The sequence below is a fragment of the Pseudorca crassidens genome, chromosome 2, assembly GCF_039906515.1.
Source record: "Pseudorca crassidens isolate mPseCra1 chromosome 2, mPseCra1.hap1, whole genome shotgun sequence".
In the NCBI taxonomy this organism is placed as follows: domain Eukaryota; kingdom Metazoa; phylum Chordata; class Mammalia; order Artiodactyla; family Delphinidae; genus Pseudorca; species Pseudorca crassidens.
This window is the reverse complement of record NC_090297.1, coordinates 102,310,064-102,329,042: the sequence shown is the minus strand read 5'-3', so window position 1 is coordinate 102,329,042 and position 18,979 is coordinate 102,310,064. Positions and strand designations below refer to the sequence as shown.

The window sequence follows — 18,979 nt, the reverse complement described above, 5'->3', positions numbered from 1 at the left end:
GTTATTATTATGGCAGTTATTCCGTATATGTGATATAACTATAGCACTTCCATAGAGACAAGGAAGGCAATGTAATCAACAGCAGGGCAGGCAATAATAGGTAATAGGGAGGAGTGAGGACTGTGGCAAACTGGAGAATCCTTCTAAGGGGGCGGCAGCTCCTCAGCTTCAACCACTGGCTCCAACACTTAGAACCAGTGTTGTCTGACTTTTCCAGAAATGCTAGGAATCCTAATTTATGACTGTGGTATTTAATTCCAATTTTTAAAAAAAACCCCACAAACAATAGCAACATCTAACAACCTTATGAGACACACTAAACAGGTCCTGGAGCAAAGTTAGACTGAAGGAAGCATAAACAAAGCTTCACAGAGGCCAACTGTTCTCAGGAGTCAGATGTGCCCCACAGATAAAACTCTAAAAGCACAGGAAAGGCCATGAAAGCAGGCCTAGGAAGCGCTCCTAACACGTCCTGTGAAATGACAGCACTGTGAGCGCATGCAGACACCAACCTCCCTCAGGGAGGGTTTTGAGGAGGACAACACTCATTTAGTTTCACGTACTGGGACAATGACTCAAAGATGACACCAGCCTTTTACACTCCCAGCCCAGGAAGTGAGCTCCTGGAAGCCTGAGGGTGTTTTCTAGACACTTAGGAGCTGCGATACCACTAATTTCCACTGGGAGTCTCTCTCACACCAGTGATGGCGCTGCCGTCCTCAGGTCTGCGGGATGCAAGGTCCTCCAGATCTCTGTGGGAGGATTGCTGTGGCTCCCTGATCTTCACAGTTATGTGACTACCTGTTTAATCCTTACAGAAGCCAAACATGGATTTGAAAGGACCTCTTTCCTGCCAGTCAGTCAGCCAGTAGCCTTTCCTGTGCACAGAAAGCCCTTGGAGATATTCTGCACACCAGGATTTCATGAGAATCTTAGGAGTGCCTGTACAGGTCAGCCTGCTTGCTTTCCATACCCGGTGTCTCTCTCTGACGCTGCACCAAGGGACCTGCTTGCTGCCTCCTTCCCTGACGGGGCTGAACAAGAGGTCGACTCCAGGCTTCAGGGATTGCCCTTTCCAGAGTAGCTTTGCCTGGTCCAACATCCCTATTAGCTGTGTGACCTTGGGTAAGCCTTAACCTTTTGGTCCTCAGTTTCCTCATCTGTAAAATGGAACAAATACTAATCTCCAAAAATGTTTCCAGTATGAAACAGGAAGGTGTGCGCAGCACGAAAAGCTGGAATACCAGTGAGTCATTTATATTAGTACTTTGAAGCAGGGCTTGGCAAATGTTCTCTGTAAAAGGCCAGATAGTAACTATTTCAGGCTTTGCTGGTGTCCGTGGCAAGTGTTCAATTCTGCTATTGCAGCCTGAAAGCAGCCACAGACAGTACATAGCATGGCTGTGTTCCCGTACAACGTCATTTTACAGAAACAGACAGTGGACTGGATTTGGCCCATGGGCTGTACCTTGCCCACCTTTACCGTCTGTTTTTGTAAGGCCTGTGAGCTAAGAAAGGTTTTTACATTTCTAAAGGGTTGTAGGAAACAAACAAGAAATAGGTGACAGGAACCAGACTGTAGATGGCTCAGAAAGGCTAAAGTGTTTGCCATCTGACTCTTTGTAGAAGGTGTCCAACCCCTGCTCTTGAGCGTCTCAGGCTTGTCTTAGCCCAGGAGACAGCAGCTCTGTCCCTGAGGGTGATGGGACCTGGTGATATGTCACAATAAGACAGGCGGGAGCCAGGGCCTGGGACTCTGAGTCACTCCCACAAGGGAAGCTCTGGGGCTGGAGGAGGGAGGGGAAACGGGGCCACTTAGTTCTCTTTTCCGATGTCTATTTTAGATGGGTTTTATGCAAGAGACTCAGAAAAGATTCCTTCAGAAAATGATCAAGTTCAAGGTGCTTTCATTTCCTGAATTGTTTCTAGTGTGCGAGGCTGTCCTGTCATCTGGAACTGCTGAGCTCTTGTGAACAGGAGCTCTGAGTCATGGGAGAGCCCGGGATTTCCACCCACTTGGGGAGGCACAGAGACCAGATGAGGGGCTCCATCAGGCCTGAGACCTGCCCCTGGAGCCGTGATGTTGCTTCTTTGTTTTAGATTCAGTCAGTCAACTGAGCAGAGCCAGGAGGTACCAGGCCCAGAGACAGTCCCCAAAGAAAAGAGAGCGAAAACCTGAGGGAGGAAAGCTGGTTGTGCCCGTGAAACCATAGCCCACAGCAGCAGGGCCTTCTCTGGAGGAGAGCGCTGGGAGCCCGGATCCTTGGGAGTGCTTATGTTTGCGTGTGTACCAGGCAGAGGAGAGCAGGGTGAATGTCACAGCTATTGCTGGTTCTGTTTTCACTTCTCTCTCCCCTCCTCAGCGCTCCCCACCACTGATCCCAAGACAAGGTGCTGGTGGCTAAACAGGGGCTTCTTGTCATCACTGAGTTCGCCATCCACCATCAGAAACTGGAGGTTCCTCCCAGTATCCTTATGGCTCTAAGCAGCTCAGGACAGACCTGGTGCCACTCAGACCCTGGAGGGTCTCCCAGAGAACGGTCCTGGAGAAGACTTCATTTATTGCTTTTTGTGACTAAAAGTGGTATATAGCTACTGCAGAAAATTTGGAAAATATAGACATGTGTAAAGAAGAAAATGTACAGAATGATTTTAGATGGAAAACCAACCTGATTAATTCAGGAAACAAGTATTTAATGGTGCATCTACTATACGCCAGGCACTGTTCTCAGTGCTGGGGACACTGCGTGAACAAAACAAAGTGCTTTTCCTCCTGGAGCTTCTATGCTAGTAGAGGAGACACTCAGCAGAGTAGAGGAAGGGACTAGAGGCTGATGGAATGGGGCACCATTTTGGGTAGGTGGTCAGGAAAAGAGGAAGCAGCTAGGCGGGCATCTGGGGAAGAGCGTTTCAGGCCGAAGGAACGGAATGTGGCAGGAGCCTGCCTGGTGTGTGTAGGGCATGTAGGAGGCAGTGTGGCTGGAGCTGATGAGCGAGGGGGAAGCTGGACGAGGACATGTGGGGACTCCTAGGCTGTGGTGAGGACCTCAGATAGATAGTGGGTGAGTGAAATGGAAATCTAATGCAGGCTCTTGAATAAAAGAGCTACCCGACTGGCATTATGCTTTGAAATAATCATTCTGTACACTGGATGGAAAATAGACAAGGGATGGGGCTGGAGGTTGGCAAGGGTGGAAACTGGGAAGCCAGAGAGGTGATTGCACTAGTGTAGGGAGGGGAAAGTTTTCCTTCTCCCTCTTAGGGTCCCTGGCTGGATCTCAAAATTAAACTGACAAAGACAGATCAATGAGAGAAAAGCATATACATTTTATTTATTTTTTTACATGTACATGGAAGTCTTCACAGGAGAATGAAGACCCGAGGAAGTGACCAGAGCAGGAAGCTTCTTTACCTTTTAGACAAAGAAACAACACATTTGTGAAGAATTGACAAGACAAGGGAGTAAATGTGAAGAGGTAACAGGGTTTGTTTATGCTGCCTTCCGGGGCCTAAATTTCCTGTGATAAGGAAATTGAAATTTCTGGTGATAAGGATGCCTTCCTCCCTCCTGATATAAGGAGGGTCCTTTTGCGTGGGAGATTCATCTCCTGCTTTCAGGAGGACAAAGGAGGGTCAGGGTGGTTTTTACACCAGCTATTTCATAAGTCCCTTTCCTTCAAAATGACCAATAGGTCAAGGTGGCATATTTTGAGGTGACATTTTCTCCTCTATAAGGGTAACACTGTGGGACTCGAGGGACATTGTTCCAGCTAATGATTAAGAACTCTCCAGACAATAGGGGCTTCTTAGACAATGGGTGAATTTCCAGGATGTCCGGCCCCCTTCCGAGAAGGAGGGGAGATAACAAAATGTAAAAAAGGTGTCTGTCAAAGACCAATCAGACAGCTGGGGAGAAGGAGGGAGATAACAAAATGTAAAAAAGGTGTCTGTCAAAGACCAATCAGGCAGCTGGGGACAAGTTCCCTCTCTGGTCCGAGCCTAAGCCGGGACCAATCAGCAGGAGAACACAACCAAATCTATAATTTACATACGGGGAAGTGGGAACCTATAAAACTGACATATTCGCGCCCAAAAGGGTTCCTTCTTCGACCTCCTGCGTGAGGACCAAGGAACCCCGGTGCACCGGCCTTCAATAAACCTCTTGCGTTTTGCATCGACTTCCGACTCTTGTTGTTTCCTGGGCGAGTCGAAACTCCTAGGAGACCGCGCAGGTCTAACATTTGGGGGCTCGTCCGGGATTCCACTCGCCCCGGACCACAAGAACATCGGGAGTTGGAGGTACCAGGTAAGCTCGAGCTTGATTGTCTGTTTGTCCCTTGTTCTTTGTGGGCCATTATCGGAGGAAAGCCGTAAGAATCGGCTTATTATGGAATCTGTATCGGACCTCTGGCTAGGCAGACGTGCTAATAGCCGGCGTCCATGAGCCCTAGGGGACGCCCTAGTGGCTCATCTGGAAGGAGAGGCAAACTCTGTCTCCCCTTCACTCGGTTTCGGCAGTTCCCTTGGTGATAACTGCCATCTGAAGAAGTTTCGGTTTTGAAGCGAGCTCGCGGTGGCCCATACGTATATGTGTTTCGTGGAGTTTTAACTGTTTCTGTATTGTGGTCTATTCTTCTTCTCTGACGGACGACAATGGGACAAACTATGACGACTCCTCTTTCCCTTACCCTAAGCTATTGGACCGAAGTTCGGGCCAGAGCCCATAATTTTTCGGTAGAGGTAAAGAAAGGAAAGTGGCAGACTTTGTGTGCCTCTGAATGGCCAACATTTCAGATAGGATGGCCCCCCGAAGGATCCTTTTTATTAGACAAGATTAAGCTGCTGAAGTCTAAGATATTTAATATAGATCCCCACGGACATCCAGACCAAGTACCATATGTCTTGGTCTGGGAAGATTTAATTCTCTCCCCACCTCCGTGGGTCCGGCCCTTTGTTTCCTCAACAGGTACGTCCGCGCATACATCAGCAGCGTCGGAGATATTAGCCTTAAAGAAAAACCCCAACACGGAGAAGCTACCCGACGCCCCGGATCTACCAAAGGCGATTTATCCTGACCCGCAGTCCGATTTGCTGCTTTTGGATTCCCCACCCCCTTATCCTCCGGCCCCGAATCCCCTACCACCTAGAGGACCCCCAGCTCCACTGCCCTCGGCACCAAGGGAACCATCCATGATGGAAGAAGAAAGGGGTCCCTCAGTGGGCACTAGGAGCCGGAGGGCTATCTCCCCGGACTCCACTGCCCTACCTCTTAGAGAATATGGCCCCCCCGATGGCCAAGGGAATAGACCTCTCCAATATTGGCCCTTTTCCTCTGCAGATCTTTATAATTGGAAAATGCATAACCCAACTTTTTCCGAAAATCCACAGGCCCTTGCCGCTTTAATAGAATCTCTTGTTTTCTCCCACCAGCCCACATGGGATGATTGTCAGCAGCTGCTCCAGACTCTCCTAACGACTGAGGAGAGGCAACGGGTTCTTTTAGAAGCCAGAAAAAATGTATTAGGCGCCAATGGGCAACCTACCCAGCTGCCTAACGAGATTGATGCTGGTTTCCCACTCGTCAGGCCAAACTGGGATTTCAATGCCCCGGAAGGTAGGGAGCACCTGAAAATGTATCGCCAGGCTCTGGTGGCGGGTCTCCATGGAGCGGCCAGACGGCCCACTAATTTGGCTAAGGTAAGGGAAGTAACTCAGGGGCCCCAGGAATCGCCAACTGTGTTCCTGGAACGTTTAATGGAAGCCTTTAGACGCTTTACCCCTTATGATCCAACTTCGGAGGGACAGGGCTACTATAGCAATGGCTTTCATAGATCAAGCGGCCCCTGATATTAAGAAGAAATTACAGAGGCTAGATGGCTTGCAGGGATTTTCGCTTCAGGAGTTAGTAAAAGAGGCAGATAAAGTATATAACAAAAGAGAAACAGAGGAAGAGAAGGAAGAAAGAAAGCAGAAAGAGCAGGAAGCCCGTGAAATAAGACGGGATAAGAGACAGGAGAGGAATTTAAGTAAGATACTGGCCACTGTGGTTGGAGGAAGAAATATAGGGGATAGAAATAGGCAGGAAGGGCGAACGGCAGACAGAAGGCGGCCATTAGACAAGGACCAATGTGCCTACTGTAAAGAAAAAGGACATTGGGCGAGAGAATGCCCTAAGAAAAAGAATGGAGGAAGGCCAACCAAAAACAAAATCTTAACATTGAAAGAAGAAGACTAGGAAAGTCAGGGCTCGAACCCTCTCCCCGAGCCCCGGGTAACTCTTAAAGTGGAGGGGGAACCTGTTCAATTTTTGGTAGATACCGGAGCCCAGCACTCCGTCCTTCTCCACTCAAAAGGTCCTATCTCAGCTAAAAGGTCATGGGTACAAGGAGCCACTGGGAATAAACAATATTCATGGACCACACGAAGGACAGTAGATCTTGGGATTGGACGAGTAACCCATTCATTTTTGATTATTCCGGAATGCCCCTATCCTTTGCTGGGAAGAGATTTACTCTCCAAAGTAGGGGCTCAAATCCACTTTCAGCCAGAAGGTCCCACCATAACTGATAATAAGGGAAGGTTACTTCAAATATTGACTATGAAATTAGAAGATGAATATAAATTATACGAGCAGCCTTCATCCTCACGAGTTAATGTTACTGATTGGGTAACTCGGTTCCCTCAAGCCTGGGCAGAAACTGCCGGAATGGGGATGGCCAAAAATCGGCCCCCGGTGCTAGTGGAACTCAAGGCAACTGCCACCCCAATAACAGTCCGTCAATACCCCATGAGTAGAGAAGCCAAAGACGGTATCCGTTCCCATATACAGAGGCTACTAGACTTGGGCATCTTAATAAGATGTCAATCAGCATGGAACACCCCTCTCCTGCCGGTAAAGAAACCAGGAACAAATGATTATCGGCCGGTGCAGGATCTACGAGAGGTAAACAAACGGGTGGCAGACCTCCACCCCACAGTTCCAAACCTTTACAACCTCCTGAGCACTCTTCCACCTCAACATACGTGGTATACTGTTTTGGACCTTAAAGATGCTTTTTTCTGTTTAAGACTCTCTCCCCTGAGCCAACCCTACTTTGCCTTCGAATGGAAAGATCCAACATCTTTCCATGTTGGATCTGGTCAGCTGACATGGACACGGCTACCTCAGGGATTTAAGAACTCCCCGACCATCTTTGATGAAGCCCTCCATCAGGATTTGGCATTATATAGAGAATCAAATCCCCAGGTAACATTACTCCAATACGTTGATGATATTTTATTAGCTGCTGAGACCCAAGAAGATTGTATCAAGGGTACTGAAAAACTGTTAACGGAACTTGGAACCCTGGGATATAGAGCCTCAGCCAAGAAAGCACAAATATGCCAACAACAGGTCAGTTACCTGGGGTATCTATTAAAAGGGGGGCAAAGATGGCTCACGGAGAGCAGAAAGGATACGGTGGCCCAAATTCCGGCTCCCAAAAACGCCAGGCAGGTTAGAGAATTTTTGGGGACGGCCGGATTCTGTAGACTATGGATTCCAGGGTTTGCTGAGCTGGCAGCCCCATTGTACCCCCTAACCAAAACCAGCACTCCTTTCGTTTGGGGCGATAAGGAACAACGGGCTTTTGACCAAATCAAACGAGCTTTACTTTCAGCTCCAGCCCTAGGACTGCCAGATGTAACCAAACCTTTTCATTTATATGTGGCCGAAAATAAGGGCATTGCAAAAGGAGTATTGACTCAGAAATTGGGTCCCTGGAATCGCCCAGTTGCTTATTTGTCAAAAAAATTGGACCCTGTGGCATCAGGATGGCCCACCTGTTTAAAGATAATCGCTGCAGTGGCCGTTCTAGTCAAAGATGCTGACAAACTAACTTTAGGACAAAATCTAACGATAACAGCTCCTCATGCCCTGGAAAATGTAGTCCGTCAACCACCGGATAGGTGGCTAACTAATGCCAGGATGACTCATTACCAAACCCTGTTGCTAAACTCAGATCGCATCAAGTTTGCTCCAGCCACAGGACTCAATCCAGCCACCTTGCTACCTGATCCTGACTTGGAAGGCTCCACCATCATACATGATTGTCAGGAAGTACTAGCCGCAGCACACGGCAGTAGGCCAGATCTGATGGACCTGCCCCTCCCTGATGCTGATTTCACCTGGTTCACGGATGGGAGCAGTTTCCTGGAGGAAGGTAAGCGTCGAACTGGGGCAGCCGTGGTAGACGGAAAACAAGTCATATGGGCAGCGGCGCTACCACAAGGGACCTCAGCCCAACGAGCTGAATTAATTGCCCTGACGAGGGCATTAGAGATGGCAGAGAATAAAAAAGTAAACATCTACACAGACAGTAGATATGCGTTTGCTACCGCTCATATCCACGGTGCCATTTACCAACAGAGAGGGCTACTAACTTCAGGTGGCAAAGAAATTAAAAACAAAGACGAAATCGTGGCTTTGTTGACTGCACTCATGCTTCCTACTAAAGTCAGTATCATCCACTGCCCTGGACATCAAAAAGGAAATACCCCAATAATTAGGGGAAATAATATGGCTGACCAAGTGGCCCGAGAAATAGCATCGGGAGAAGTCATTTTAGGACTGTCAGATAAAGTTCCTGAAAAACCAGGCCGCGATGAAGAAATCATCCCGGCCACAACAAAAGGAACTTTGTCCCCTCAGCAAGCAGAATCCATGTTACAACAGATGCACAGATGGACACATTTGGGGACTAAAAAGATGGTAGCCTTGTTACAAAAAGCCGGGTACGAAACCCCTGGAATGACAAAATTAGCTGAACAAATTGTGCAGGAATGCGTCCCATGTCAACAGGTAAATGCTCACAAAGGGAAACTTGAAACTGGAAAGAGACTCAGGGGGGACCGCCCAGGAACTTACTGGGAAGTGGACTTTACCGAAGTGCGTCCTGGAAGGTACGGTAATAAATACCTTTTAGTTTTTGTAGACACTTTTTCAGGATGGATAGAGGCTTTCCCAACAAAGAAAGAAACAGCTGCTGTAGTAGCCAAGAAGATTTTAGAAGAAATTTTTCCTCGATTTGGAGCATCAAAGGTAATAGGGTCTGATAATGGTCCAGCCTTCGTCGCCCAAGTAAGTCAGGATGTGGCCAGATATTTGGGGACTGATTGGAAATTACATTGTGCATATAGACCCCAGAGTTCAGGTCAGGTAGAAAGAATGAATAGGACTCTAAAAGAGACCCTAACTAAATTGTCCTTGGAGACTGGCGGTACCGATTGGACGGTGCTCCTTCCTTTGGCCCTATTCCGGGTTAGAAATACACCTTCCCGATACCATCTTACTCCTTTTGAAATATTATATGGTGCCCCGCCTCCCCTCCTCACTTTAGGAAAAGAAATAAAACCTGATTGTCAAAATAACACTGACTTATATGCTAGGCTACTGGGACTCCAATTGGTCCAGAAAGAAATATGGTCCCAACTCGCCAAGGCCTACCAACCGGGAACACCGGGAGAAACTCATCCTTTCCAAGTCGGAGACTCCGTATACATCCGTCGGCATCGAACCCAGACGTTGGAACCTCGATGGAAAGGACCATACACCGTCCTCCTCACCACCCCAACGGCCATAAAAGTGGACGGCATCGCTGCCTGGATCCATGCTTCACATGTGAAGGCTGCACCAGCGACGGCATCATCAGGATGGCGGGCCCAAAGAACCGACAACCCGCTCAAACTCAAGCTTCTACGAACCTAAGACTTATAATTTTGGTTTTACTGCCTTTACTGACTGTAAGTAATTTTAGCCCTCACCTCCCCCAACGTTTAACGTGGCAGGTAATTTCTCAGACTGGAGATGTAACCTGGTCCATTAGTCATACTGCACCCCCCTGGACCTGGTGGCCAGATCTTTTTCCTGATGTTTGTAAATTGGCTATAGGAGCACCTTATTGGGATACAGAAGATTCTCATGATATGAACACTGCCCCTTCCAAAGTTTCGGAAACTGATTGATTTGGGCCGGGTTGCAAAAATGCAGGCAAAAGAATGATGCTTGGTATCCTCACTTTCTACGTATGCCCCGGGTTCCACCGCCCTTGATCTCTGAATTATAAATGTGGTGGAACTGAAAACTTTTATTGCAAAAGCTGGGGATGTGAAACTACCGGGGATACTAATTGGAAACCCACCTCAACTTGGGATTTTATTACTGTAACGGCTAATTATTCTCATAATGAGGATACCAGACACCGGAGTAAATGTTCAGGATGGTGTCATCCCCTTAAAATTTCCTTTAGTAATCCCGGAAAAAGAGACAAAAAATGGATAAATGGTCATTCTTGGGGCGTTAGATTTTACATGAGGAGATATGATTTAGGAATATTAATGACCCTTAAGCTAAAGATTGAGACTCCTGCTCCTATATCAATAGGCCCAAATCCCATACTTGGCCCCCCTTTGCTTCCCCCGGCCCCTTCAACTACGTCAACAAAGAATGAGGCTAATGAAACCTCTGGATCCAAAGAACCCACAGTTAAGCCTGGGACTCCTCAGGATAGGATGCTTTCTTTGGTGCAGGCAGCCTTTACGGTCCTCAATGCTACAAACCCAGAGGCTACAAAATCATGTTGGCTTTGCTATGCTGCCCCTCCCCCTTATTATGATGCTATAGGATATAGCTCCAACTATACTAATTCTACCTCCTCAGACCAATGTCGATGGAAGCAAGAAGGGAACAGTAAATTAACCCTGTCCTCGGTTTTTGGAAATGGTACTTGTATAGGAACACCTCCCCAGTCCCATAGACACCTTTGTCATGATTTTAGCCTCCCTTCAGGCTCAGGATATCTTGTACCTCCTCAAGATGGATGGTGGACATGTAACACGGGGCTCACCCCTTGTGTCTCTTTAGAGGTTCTTAATACTTCAGCTGACTTTTGTGTGTTAGTGCAATTAGTCCCTAGACTTATCTACCATTCAGACTCATCCTTTTTAGATAAATATGTAGGAAAAACAAAAAACAAAAGAGAACCTGTAACCCTCACATTGGCTGTCCTTCTAGGACTAGGAATATCTGCCAGGATAGGAACAGGAACCACAGCCCTCATACAACAACCCCAGTATTATGCAAGTTTAAGACAGGCTGTAGACATCGACCTTCGAGCATTAGAAAGTTCCATAACTCAACTAAAGGAATCACTCACCTCACTTTCAGAAATGGTGTTGCAGCCTAGATTTGCTGTTTCTTAAGGAAGGGGGATTATGCGCCGCTCTAAAAGAAGAATGTTGCTTTTATATTGATCATTCAGGAACCATTACCAAAACCATGGATAAACTAAGGGAACGCTTAGATAAAAGGCAAAGGGAGAGAGAGAACGAAAAAGGATGGTTTCAATCATGGTTTGATAAGTCCCCCTGGTTTACCACCTTAATCTCTACTCTGTTGGGACCTCTTATTGTTTTATTGTTGATTTTAACTTTTGGACCATGTGTTCTAAATCGCTTGATAGCATTTATTAGAGAACGTATCAGTACTGTACAAGTTCTAATGTTAAGACAACAGTACCAAAGTTTACGAACAGAAGGTTGAGATTCCATGATTGGAATCAATAGTCACAAGAAAAAGGGGGGAATGTGGGACTCGAGGGACATTGTTCCAGCTAATGATTAAGAACTCTCCAGACAATAGGGGCTTCTTAGACAATGGGTGAATTTCCAGGATGTCCGGCCCCCTTCCGAGAAGGAGGGGAGATAACAAAATGTAAAAAAGGTGTCTGTCAAAGACCAATCAGACAGCTGGGGAGAAGGAGGGAGATAACAAAATGTAAAAAAGGTGTCTGTCAAAGACCAATCAGGCAGCTGGGGACAAGTTCCCTCTCTGGTCCGAGCCTAAGCCGGGACCAATCAGCAGGAGAACACAACCAAATCTATAATTTACATACGGGGAAGTGGGAACCTATAAAACTGACATATTCGCGCCCAAAAGGGTTCCTTCTTCGACCTCCTGCGTGAGGACCAAGGAACCCCGGTGCACCGGCCTTCAATAAACCTCTTGCGTTTTGCATCGACTTCCGACTCTTGTTGTTTCCTGGGCGAGTCGAAACTCCTAGGAGACCGCGCAGGTCTAACAACACAAAGTTGTACAAGGGGAGGGGGCTGCCCTGAGTGAAGGGGAGAGGTGGACGGGAGCCTGAAAGCCCTCCCCACGGAACCCCAGGGTGCCTGGGAGCACAGTTTGCAAACCACTGGACTGGAGCGTCTCTGGGCTCCTGTGCTCTTGTGCAGGCCAGGTCTCTACCATCCAGGCTTCTGAAAATGGGACCTTGAAAACTGGATGCGGCCAGCCCTGTGCAGGGGTTATAAAGATGAGTAAACGAAGTATCTGCCCCAAGAAACTCACCAGCTGGGATGGGAGCTAGGAAGTCACACAAATGACCTAAATACACTGTAAAGGGTCTCTGGCCCCCTTCCCTTGCCTTTCTTCCTTGTGCGCCTGGGCCAGTGGTTCCCAAACTGGGCTGGTCTTGAGGTCACCTTGGGAACTTTATACAGACTCCCAGAGGACTCCAGAGATTCGAATTCACTTGGCCCCGGGTGGCGCCTGGGAGTCTATATGTTAAAAGCTCCCTGCAGGGGGGGTGGGGTGGTGGGGTGGGGGGAACCGATTTGCTGCTGGGTTGGGGAAGCTTGGGAACCCCCTGCCCCAGTCTCCTCCGCCGGCTACCCATACTTGGGTTAACTCTTTTTTTTTTTTTTTTACATCTTTATTGGATTATAATTGCTTTACAATGGTGTGTTAGTTTCTGCTTTATAACAAAGTGAATCAGTTATACATATACATATGTTCCCATATCTCTTCCCTCTTGCATCTCCCTCCCTCCCACCCTCCCTATCCCACCCCTCCAGGCTGTCACAAAGCACCGAGCTGATCTCCCTGTGCTATGCGGCTGCTTCCCACTAGCTATCTACCTTACGTTTGGTAGTGTATATATGTCCATGCCACTCTCTCGCTTTGTCACAGCTCACCCTTCCCCCTCCCCATATCCTCAAGTCCATTCTCTAGTAGGTCTGTGTCTTTATTCCTGTCTTACCCCTAGGTTCTTCATGACATTTTTTTCCCTTAAATTCCATATATATGTGGCATACGGTATTTGTTGTTCTCTTTCTGACTTTACTTCACTCTGTATGACAGATTCCAGGTCTATCCACCTCATTACAAATAGCTCAATTTCATTTCTTTCTTTTTTTTTTTTTTTTAACATCTTTATTGGGGTATAATTGCTTTACAATGGTGTGTTAGTTTCTGCTTTATAACAAAGTGAATCAGTCATACATAAACATATGTTCCCATATGTCTTCCCTGTTGCGTCTCCCTCCCTCCCACCCTCCCCATCCCACCCCTCCAGGCTGTCACAAAGCACCGAGCCAATATCCCTGTGCCATGCGGCTGCTTCCCACTAGCTATCTACCTTACTGCGTTTGTTAGTGTGTATATGCCCATGACTCTCTCTCGCCCTGTCACAGCTCACCCTTCCCCCTCCCCATAACCTCAAGTCCGTTCTCTAAGAGGTCTGCGTCTTTATTCCTGCTTTACCCCTAGGTTCTTCATGACATTTTTTTCTTAAATTCCATATATATGTGTTAGCATACGGTATTTGTCTTTTTCTTTCTGACTTACTTCACTCTGTATGACAGACTCTAGGTCTATCCACCTCATTACAAATAGCTCAATTTCGTTTCTTTTTATGGCTGAGTAATATTCCATTGTATATATGTGCCACATCTTCTTTATCCATTCATCCGATGATGGACACTTAGGTTGTTTCCATCTCCAGGCTATTGTAAATAGAGCTGCAATGAACATTTTCGTACATGACTCTTTTGGAATTATGGTTTTCTCAGGGTATAGGCCCAGTAGTGGGATTGCTGGGTCATATGGTAGTTCTATTTGTAGTTTTTTAAGGAACCTCCATACTGTTCTCCACAGTGGCTGGATCAATTTACATTTCCACCACTGTGGAAATTTACATTTCCACCACTGGAAATGGTGGAAGAGTGCAAGAGTGTTCCCTTTTCTCCACACCCTCTCCAGCATTTACTGTTTGTAGATTTTTTGATGGTGGCCATTCTGACTGGTGTGAGATGATATCTCATTGTAGTTTTGATTTGCATTTCTCTAATGATTAATGATGTTGAGCATTCTTTCACGTGTTTTTTGGCAGTCTGTATATCTTCTTTGGAGAAATGTCTATCTAGGTCTTCTGCCCATTTTTAGATTGGGTTATTTGTTTTTTTGTTATTGAGCTGCATGAGCTGCTTATAAATTCTGGAGATTAATCCTTTGTCAGTTGCTTCATTTGCAAATATTTTCTCCCATTCTGAGGGTAATTATCTTATCTCAGAACATCTCTCCTGGGCTGAGCCATTGATCCGTGAAACCACTTACTGGCCTGAAATATCCCCAGAATACAACCAACACTGAAGAAAATATTCTTATAGAGCATCACAAATCTCACTGAGGGGAAAACTTACAGGTGGGGTATGGCATGCTGAACAGGTGGGACCCTAAAATTCACTCCAGAACCTGAAGAAAATCAGACATTCCCAAACAGAAAGAGAGAAGAAAGGGGAGGGTGGGGGAGGGAAGGGGAGAGTGAATCGCCTGTGAATGAATGCTCATTTTCTCTCAGTTACCAGGACGACAAAAATAGATCAGCAAAATCAGATCAAGAGTCATCAATGAAAAAGATTTCTCTGAGTCAGACTTCTTCCCTGGAAGCTGTGAACTTTATCCTCCAGCAGCCATTAATCTAATATTAAGCCCCTTAACCTTCCTAATTGTTCTCTTTCAGCATCGGCTGGTTTCATATTAACCTTTCAATCTTTCCTATAATGCAGTCACCTCCAACTCCAGCCAGACCTGGTCCAGGTGCTCCTGTCGGCCCCGTCCTTTTCCTCTCCTGGCTGTGTGTCCCCCTTTCTACCAGCCTCTATGCCCTTTCTTTCTTTCTTTTCTTTCTTCCTTTCTTTCTTTCCTTTCTTTTTCTTTCTCTCTTTCCCTTCCTTCCTCCCTTTCTTTCTTTCTCTCTCCCTCCCTCTCTCTCTTCCTCCCTCCCTCCCTTCCCTCCTTCCTTTCCTGTGAAGCAGCCATCTGGCGTGGTGTCTGACTCCTGGATCTGGGCTGACAGAGCATAAGGAACATATTTTGCAAACGGGCTGTGATGGCTCCACTATTATTTCAGACGAGGCTGTCAGTGGGAGGCCATAGCTACCGGCCAGTCAGGGCTGATCAGCCCCAGGCTATTTCTGTGACTCTGGTGTTTGAGTTTTGTTTTTCCTCTCTCCTGGGAAGAACTCATTGAGATTATTTCTTTGGAAAAGACCAAGCACGTCACCCAGCTGCTCAAGGAACATGTGGAAGCTGGCTGTCTCGGGTTCCCCCTTGTGCCCCATGAGGGCTGAGGGCCACTGGGCTCTAAAGCTGGACTGTGGTTCTGTCTCCAGAGAGGCCAGCTCAGAAGGAGCCCTCTGTGGCCGCCACACAGCCCGAGCTTGAATTCTGGTGTCTCCTTCGAGCAGTGAGTGACTCCTTGAGTAACGGTAATAAGTGTGAACAGTGAGCACTGGGGGAAGGTCTTCTGTCCCCCGGGTGATGCCACTGGGGCACTTCCTCTTCTCTTTTACAGTCAGGGTAGAGCTAGAAGGAACCGCAGCATCACTCTCCGAATCCTCCATCCATGGGGACCAGAGGCCTTGCCTCAAGCTGGGGCTGTGGAAGGGCTGAGACTGGTGAGGGGCCTTCACCACACCTACTCTGGGAAGGGCAGGGACAAGCTTCCTAACAGGCACTGCGCTGACAAGGCTGGGGCAAGGGCGTGTCCCCGACTGAGGCCATGGACCAAAGCCAGCTCTTCCACGGCCCGCCTGCCAGGGGCATCCAGGTTTGGTGTTTGTTTTGGGCCTTTGCCTGGTGAGGACGCCCTGCCAGCACCTCCTCAGGCCTCAGGGCGCACCACCGCGCCAAATGAAAGCAGCTCTGAGGGTGGGAAAAGGCAGGCCCCTTGCACATCCGGGTCCTCTCTCTCAGCTCGGCACGTGCCCACAGACAGCCCACCCCCTGTCCCCACAGCAGACCCGCTTTCTCTGGTGTGTCAGGCTTCCCAGGCACAGGGCCCCTTTCCATAAGCGGACCAGCCCTGGGCTGCGTGCTGGGGTGAGCCGCACTCTCCCTGCTGGGCCCAGCGTGCCTTCCCCGGGCAGCTCTGGCCTGCGTGCCCAGGGCTTCCTGCAGAGAGTCTCCGGGAAGTGGCATCCAGCTCCAAGGTTGATTCTCCCCTGGAGGCGCCCTGACCTCTGCGCCCTTCTCACCTGAGTGGGATACTTCTACCAGTTTACTCACACCTTGGGGGACTGGAGGGCAGGTTCCAGAAAAAGGAGGTTGGGACCCCCAAACCAACATTGCCTCCTTCACCCTGTGGCCCAGCACAGCTCGACTTGCTTACAGCCACACACAGCAAGAGGGGACTTCACCGGCCCTGCACTCCCAGGCTCTATGAGACGTTGCCCATTGGCCAAAGGGAAGGCCCCACATCTACACCTCATGTTTGTAAGTTTAACCTTGCCCCAGAGAGCACTCTGGAAGGGCTCCAGCCTCTCCCAGGCACGAGGAGCTGCCCTTAGGTTGGGCGGTCTCGCATAGCCCTTCATGTGAAAATGCAGAAGAGGGTCTCTGGGCCACGTTAACTGAAGGGGGTCATGGGCCTTGGGGGTAAACGCTTCCCTGGGTTTGTCCCAAGTGACAGGCAAATGAGACTAAAGAAAAACTTGCAACAGGAAACTGATTTAATACCCACAAAAATAAAACACTTCTAAATAACAAAGCACGGCTTTTTCATTCTTTATCAGCTGAGGGTATTTCAGGCAACTGAAGCTTTAGCGTTCTTCCCTCTTTCGGTTGTCAAATGTTCAAAATGATATCCAGAGCTATACAATTTGCCTGTCACTCCAGGCTTTTGATCCTTAAGAAGTAAGATTGAGTAGGTTTACTTGGACAGGCTTGGAGGTTGAGTCTGTCATCTCTGGGAGTCGGGGAGTAGCATTTACCAAGGACCTGTGGTCAGCAGAGTCCGGCCTGGATCTGTGGGACGATGCACCCAACTGGCCCAGGTGTGCACTCATGGGGCCACAGTACTATTGAGAAGAGAAAGTATAGGAGCTTGATAAGAAGGGAAAAAAAAAATAGCATAATGAGAAACCAAGCAAGTGATTCCACTTAAATACATTACATGCAAATTCATTAGAATTGGGAGGTTTCGATTGGAGAAGGGATTGGCCCGGTGTGGTTCACCCAGAGCGGGAAGCGAGCTCTAAGCTGAACTTGGAGGTGGAAGAGAGAAGGTAGGGGAAGGTTTTGCTCTTTGGGTGGAGTGGTTAGTGGCTAGTGACGGTGGCAGGAGGGAAGGGTGTGGATAAGAGAAGTCACATACACATACAGTTTGGGGAGGAAAAGGAACAGAGGGACCACGCTGGCCTAGAGAAATCAGTCACTAGTCTAACAGGTCACAGCCGGGATTCTGCGACCCCTCCTCCCTCCTCCACCGCCGCTCCCTGCATGCAGTGCTCAGCTTCTCTGCAGGCAGGCCTGTGCCCAGGGTGGTACAGTCATTTCCATAGCAACCAATTGTTCTGTCACAGAGACACGATTCTGACTCCAGGTGGGTTCTGAACAGAAGGGACATATGAAACCACTAAGCGACAGAGATCTAGTTTTCCAGTAAGTGCCCCTGCTAATAACAAAGAAGAGAAAATGTACAAGCCACAAGATGAATGGAACAGGGAAGAGCAAATGCTAAATTTTCCGGGAGGCATCAGCTGTTTGCTGCAAACGATAATAACTACCTAACGGGTTCAACAGAAACGATGTTGGGTGGGGAATGGGGGGAGAGGGAGCCAGAACAGCCTCTATCAAGCAGCAGATTAGGGGTGGCAGCAGGGCGGGGATTCACAGTGCCAGATCTGGGAGGTGGAGAGCAACGCCTTAGGTGTGTTGTCTCAATCTGGCACACGTTCCTAGTGCTTTTGCTGGGAAGGCGGAACTGTTGCGGGATCTAACAGGATCCCAGGATCCCTGACTGCCTACAGGTGTACTTCCAAGGAGGCTTCATCAATGCTAGATACGGTTAGCAGCCCAAGAACAAACCTCACTAATTAGAAATCACTGGGAGAAATTAAGTCTGAATTACAGGGTCCTTTAGGAGCAAAGCAAGCGTATTATTACTCTGAAGTCATGACTGAGACGGTGCCTTTGTCATGGAATCAGAGAGTCTGGGTCAGTCTGATCTGCAGCTCACACCGCATGACCTTGGGCAAGTCACTTCCCTGTCTGTGTTCTCATCCGGTCAGTGACTTAAGGCCCTCCAGATGCAGCACCTATGCTAGTCCATGCTTCCAAGTCCTGTCTAGTGCAGGGACCTCCTGGCAGGGACTGAACTGTGAATATAAGATTGATCTGCTGCATTGAGTGCTTTCATAGAGCAGAACCAAGACCATTTATTCATTTGCCATTCATTTCCACCTTCAGTTAACACCGACTGAGCACCTTCTACGTGACGATCACAGGGCCAGGCATCAGGAATCAAGGTAAGAGGTGGCGGTGCCTTTGGGGTCCTCCCAGCTGAGTTGGGGAGACAGGCAGGTGCACGCTCAGGCCCAGGGGCAGGGCTGGCCTCTGCGTGTGGATGGGGCCCAAGGGGGCCCCGGGGAAGGGCGTCTGTGGGTGCGGCTGCAGTGCTCTACATGCCCCACGTGTGGCTGGAAGGAGAGGCGGGAGGCTGCGTGGAGGGGGGTAAGCAAGCTGCGTGGAGGGGTAGTGCTGACCCCAAAGGACCAGGGACCTGGGGCGGGGGGAGAGGTGGGAACAGGCATGCCACGTGGGCGTCGGTGCTCAGACCTCATCGTTCTTCTGACAGAGCTGGAGATAAACAGGCCGCTC

The 18,979-nt window shown here is 48.4% G+C and overlaps 1 protein-coding gene and 1 long non-coding RNA gene across 2 annotated transcripts; both read left to right on the top strand.

Annotated features, from left to right (window-relative positions):
• On the top strand, window positions 1–18,751 carry LOC137219205 (uncharacterized). Its single transcript, XR_010941020.1, has 4 exons — window positions 1–950; window positions 3,358–3,476; window positions 14,391–16,594; window positions 18,569–18,751. It is a non-coding gene; the product is annotated as an uncharacterized lncRNA (long non-coding RNA).
• On the top strand, window positions 4,313–9,129 carry LOC137219201 (uncharacterized). The gene is made up of 2 exons (XM_067727405.1): window positions 4,313–5,614; window positions 7,069–9,129. Exons 1-2 carry the CDS (start codon window positions 4,654–4,656, stop codon window positions 7,080–7,082), a joined length of 975 nt encoding a protein of 324 aa, XP_067583506.1. The 5' UTR covers window positions 4,313–4,653; the 3' UTR covers window positions 7,083–9,129.
• Window positions 18,752–18,979: the final 228 nt, after the last annotated feature.

Bases quoted from the DNA above. Each gene is read 5' to 3' on its own strand.
- LOC137219201 (XM_067727405.1), top strand. From the start codon at position 4,654: ATGGGACAAACTATGACGACTCCTCTTTCCCTTACCCTAAGCTATTGG.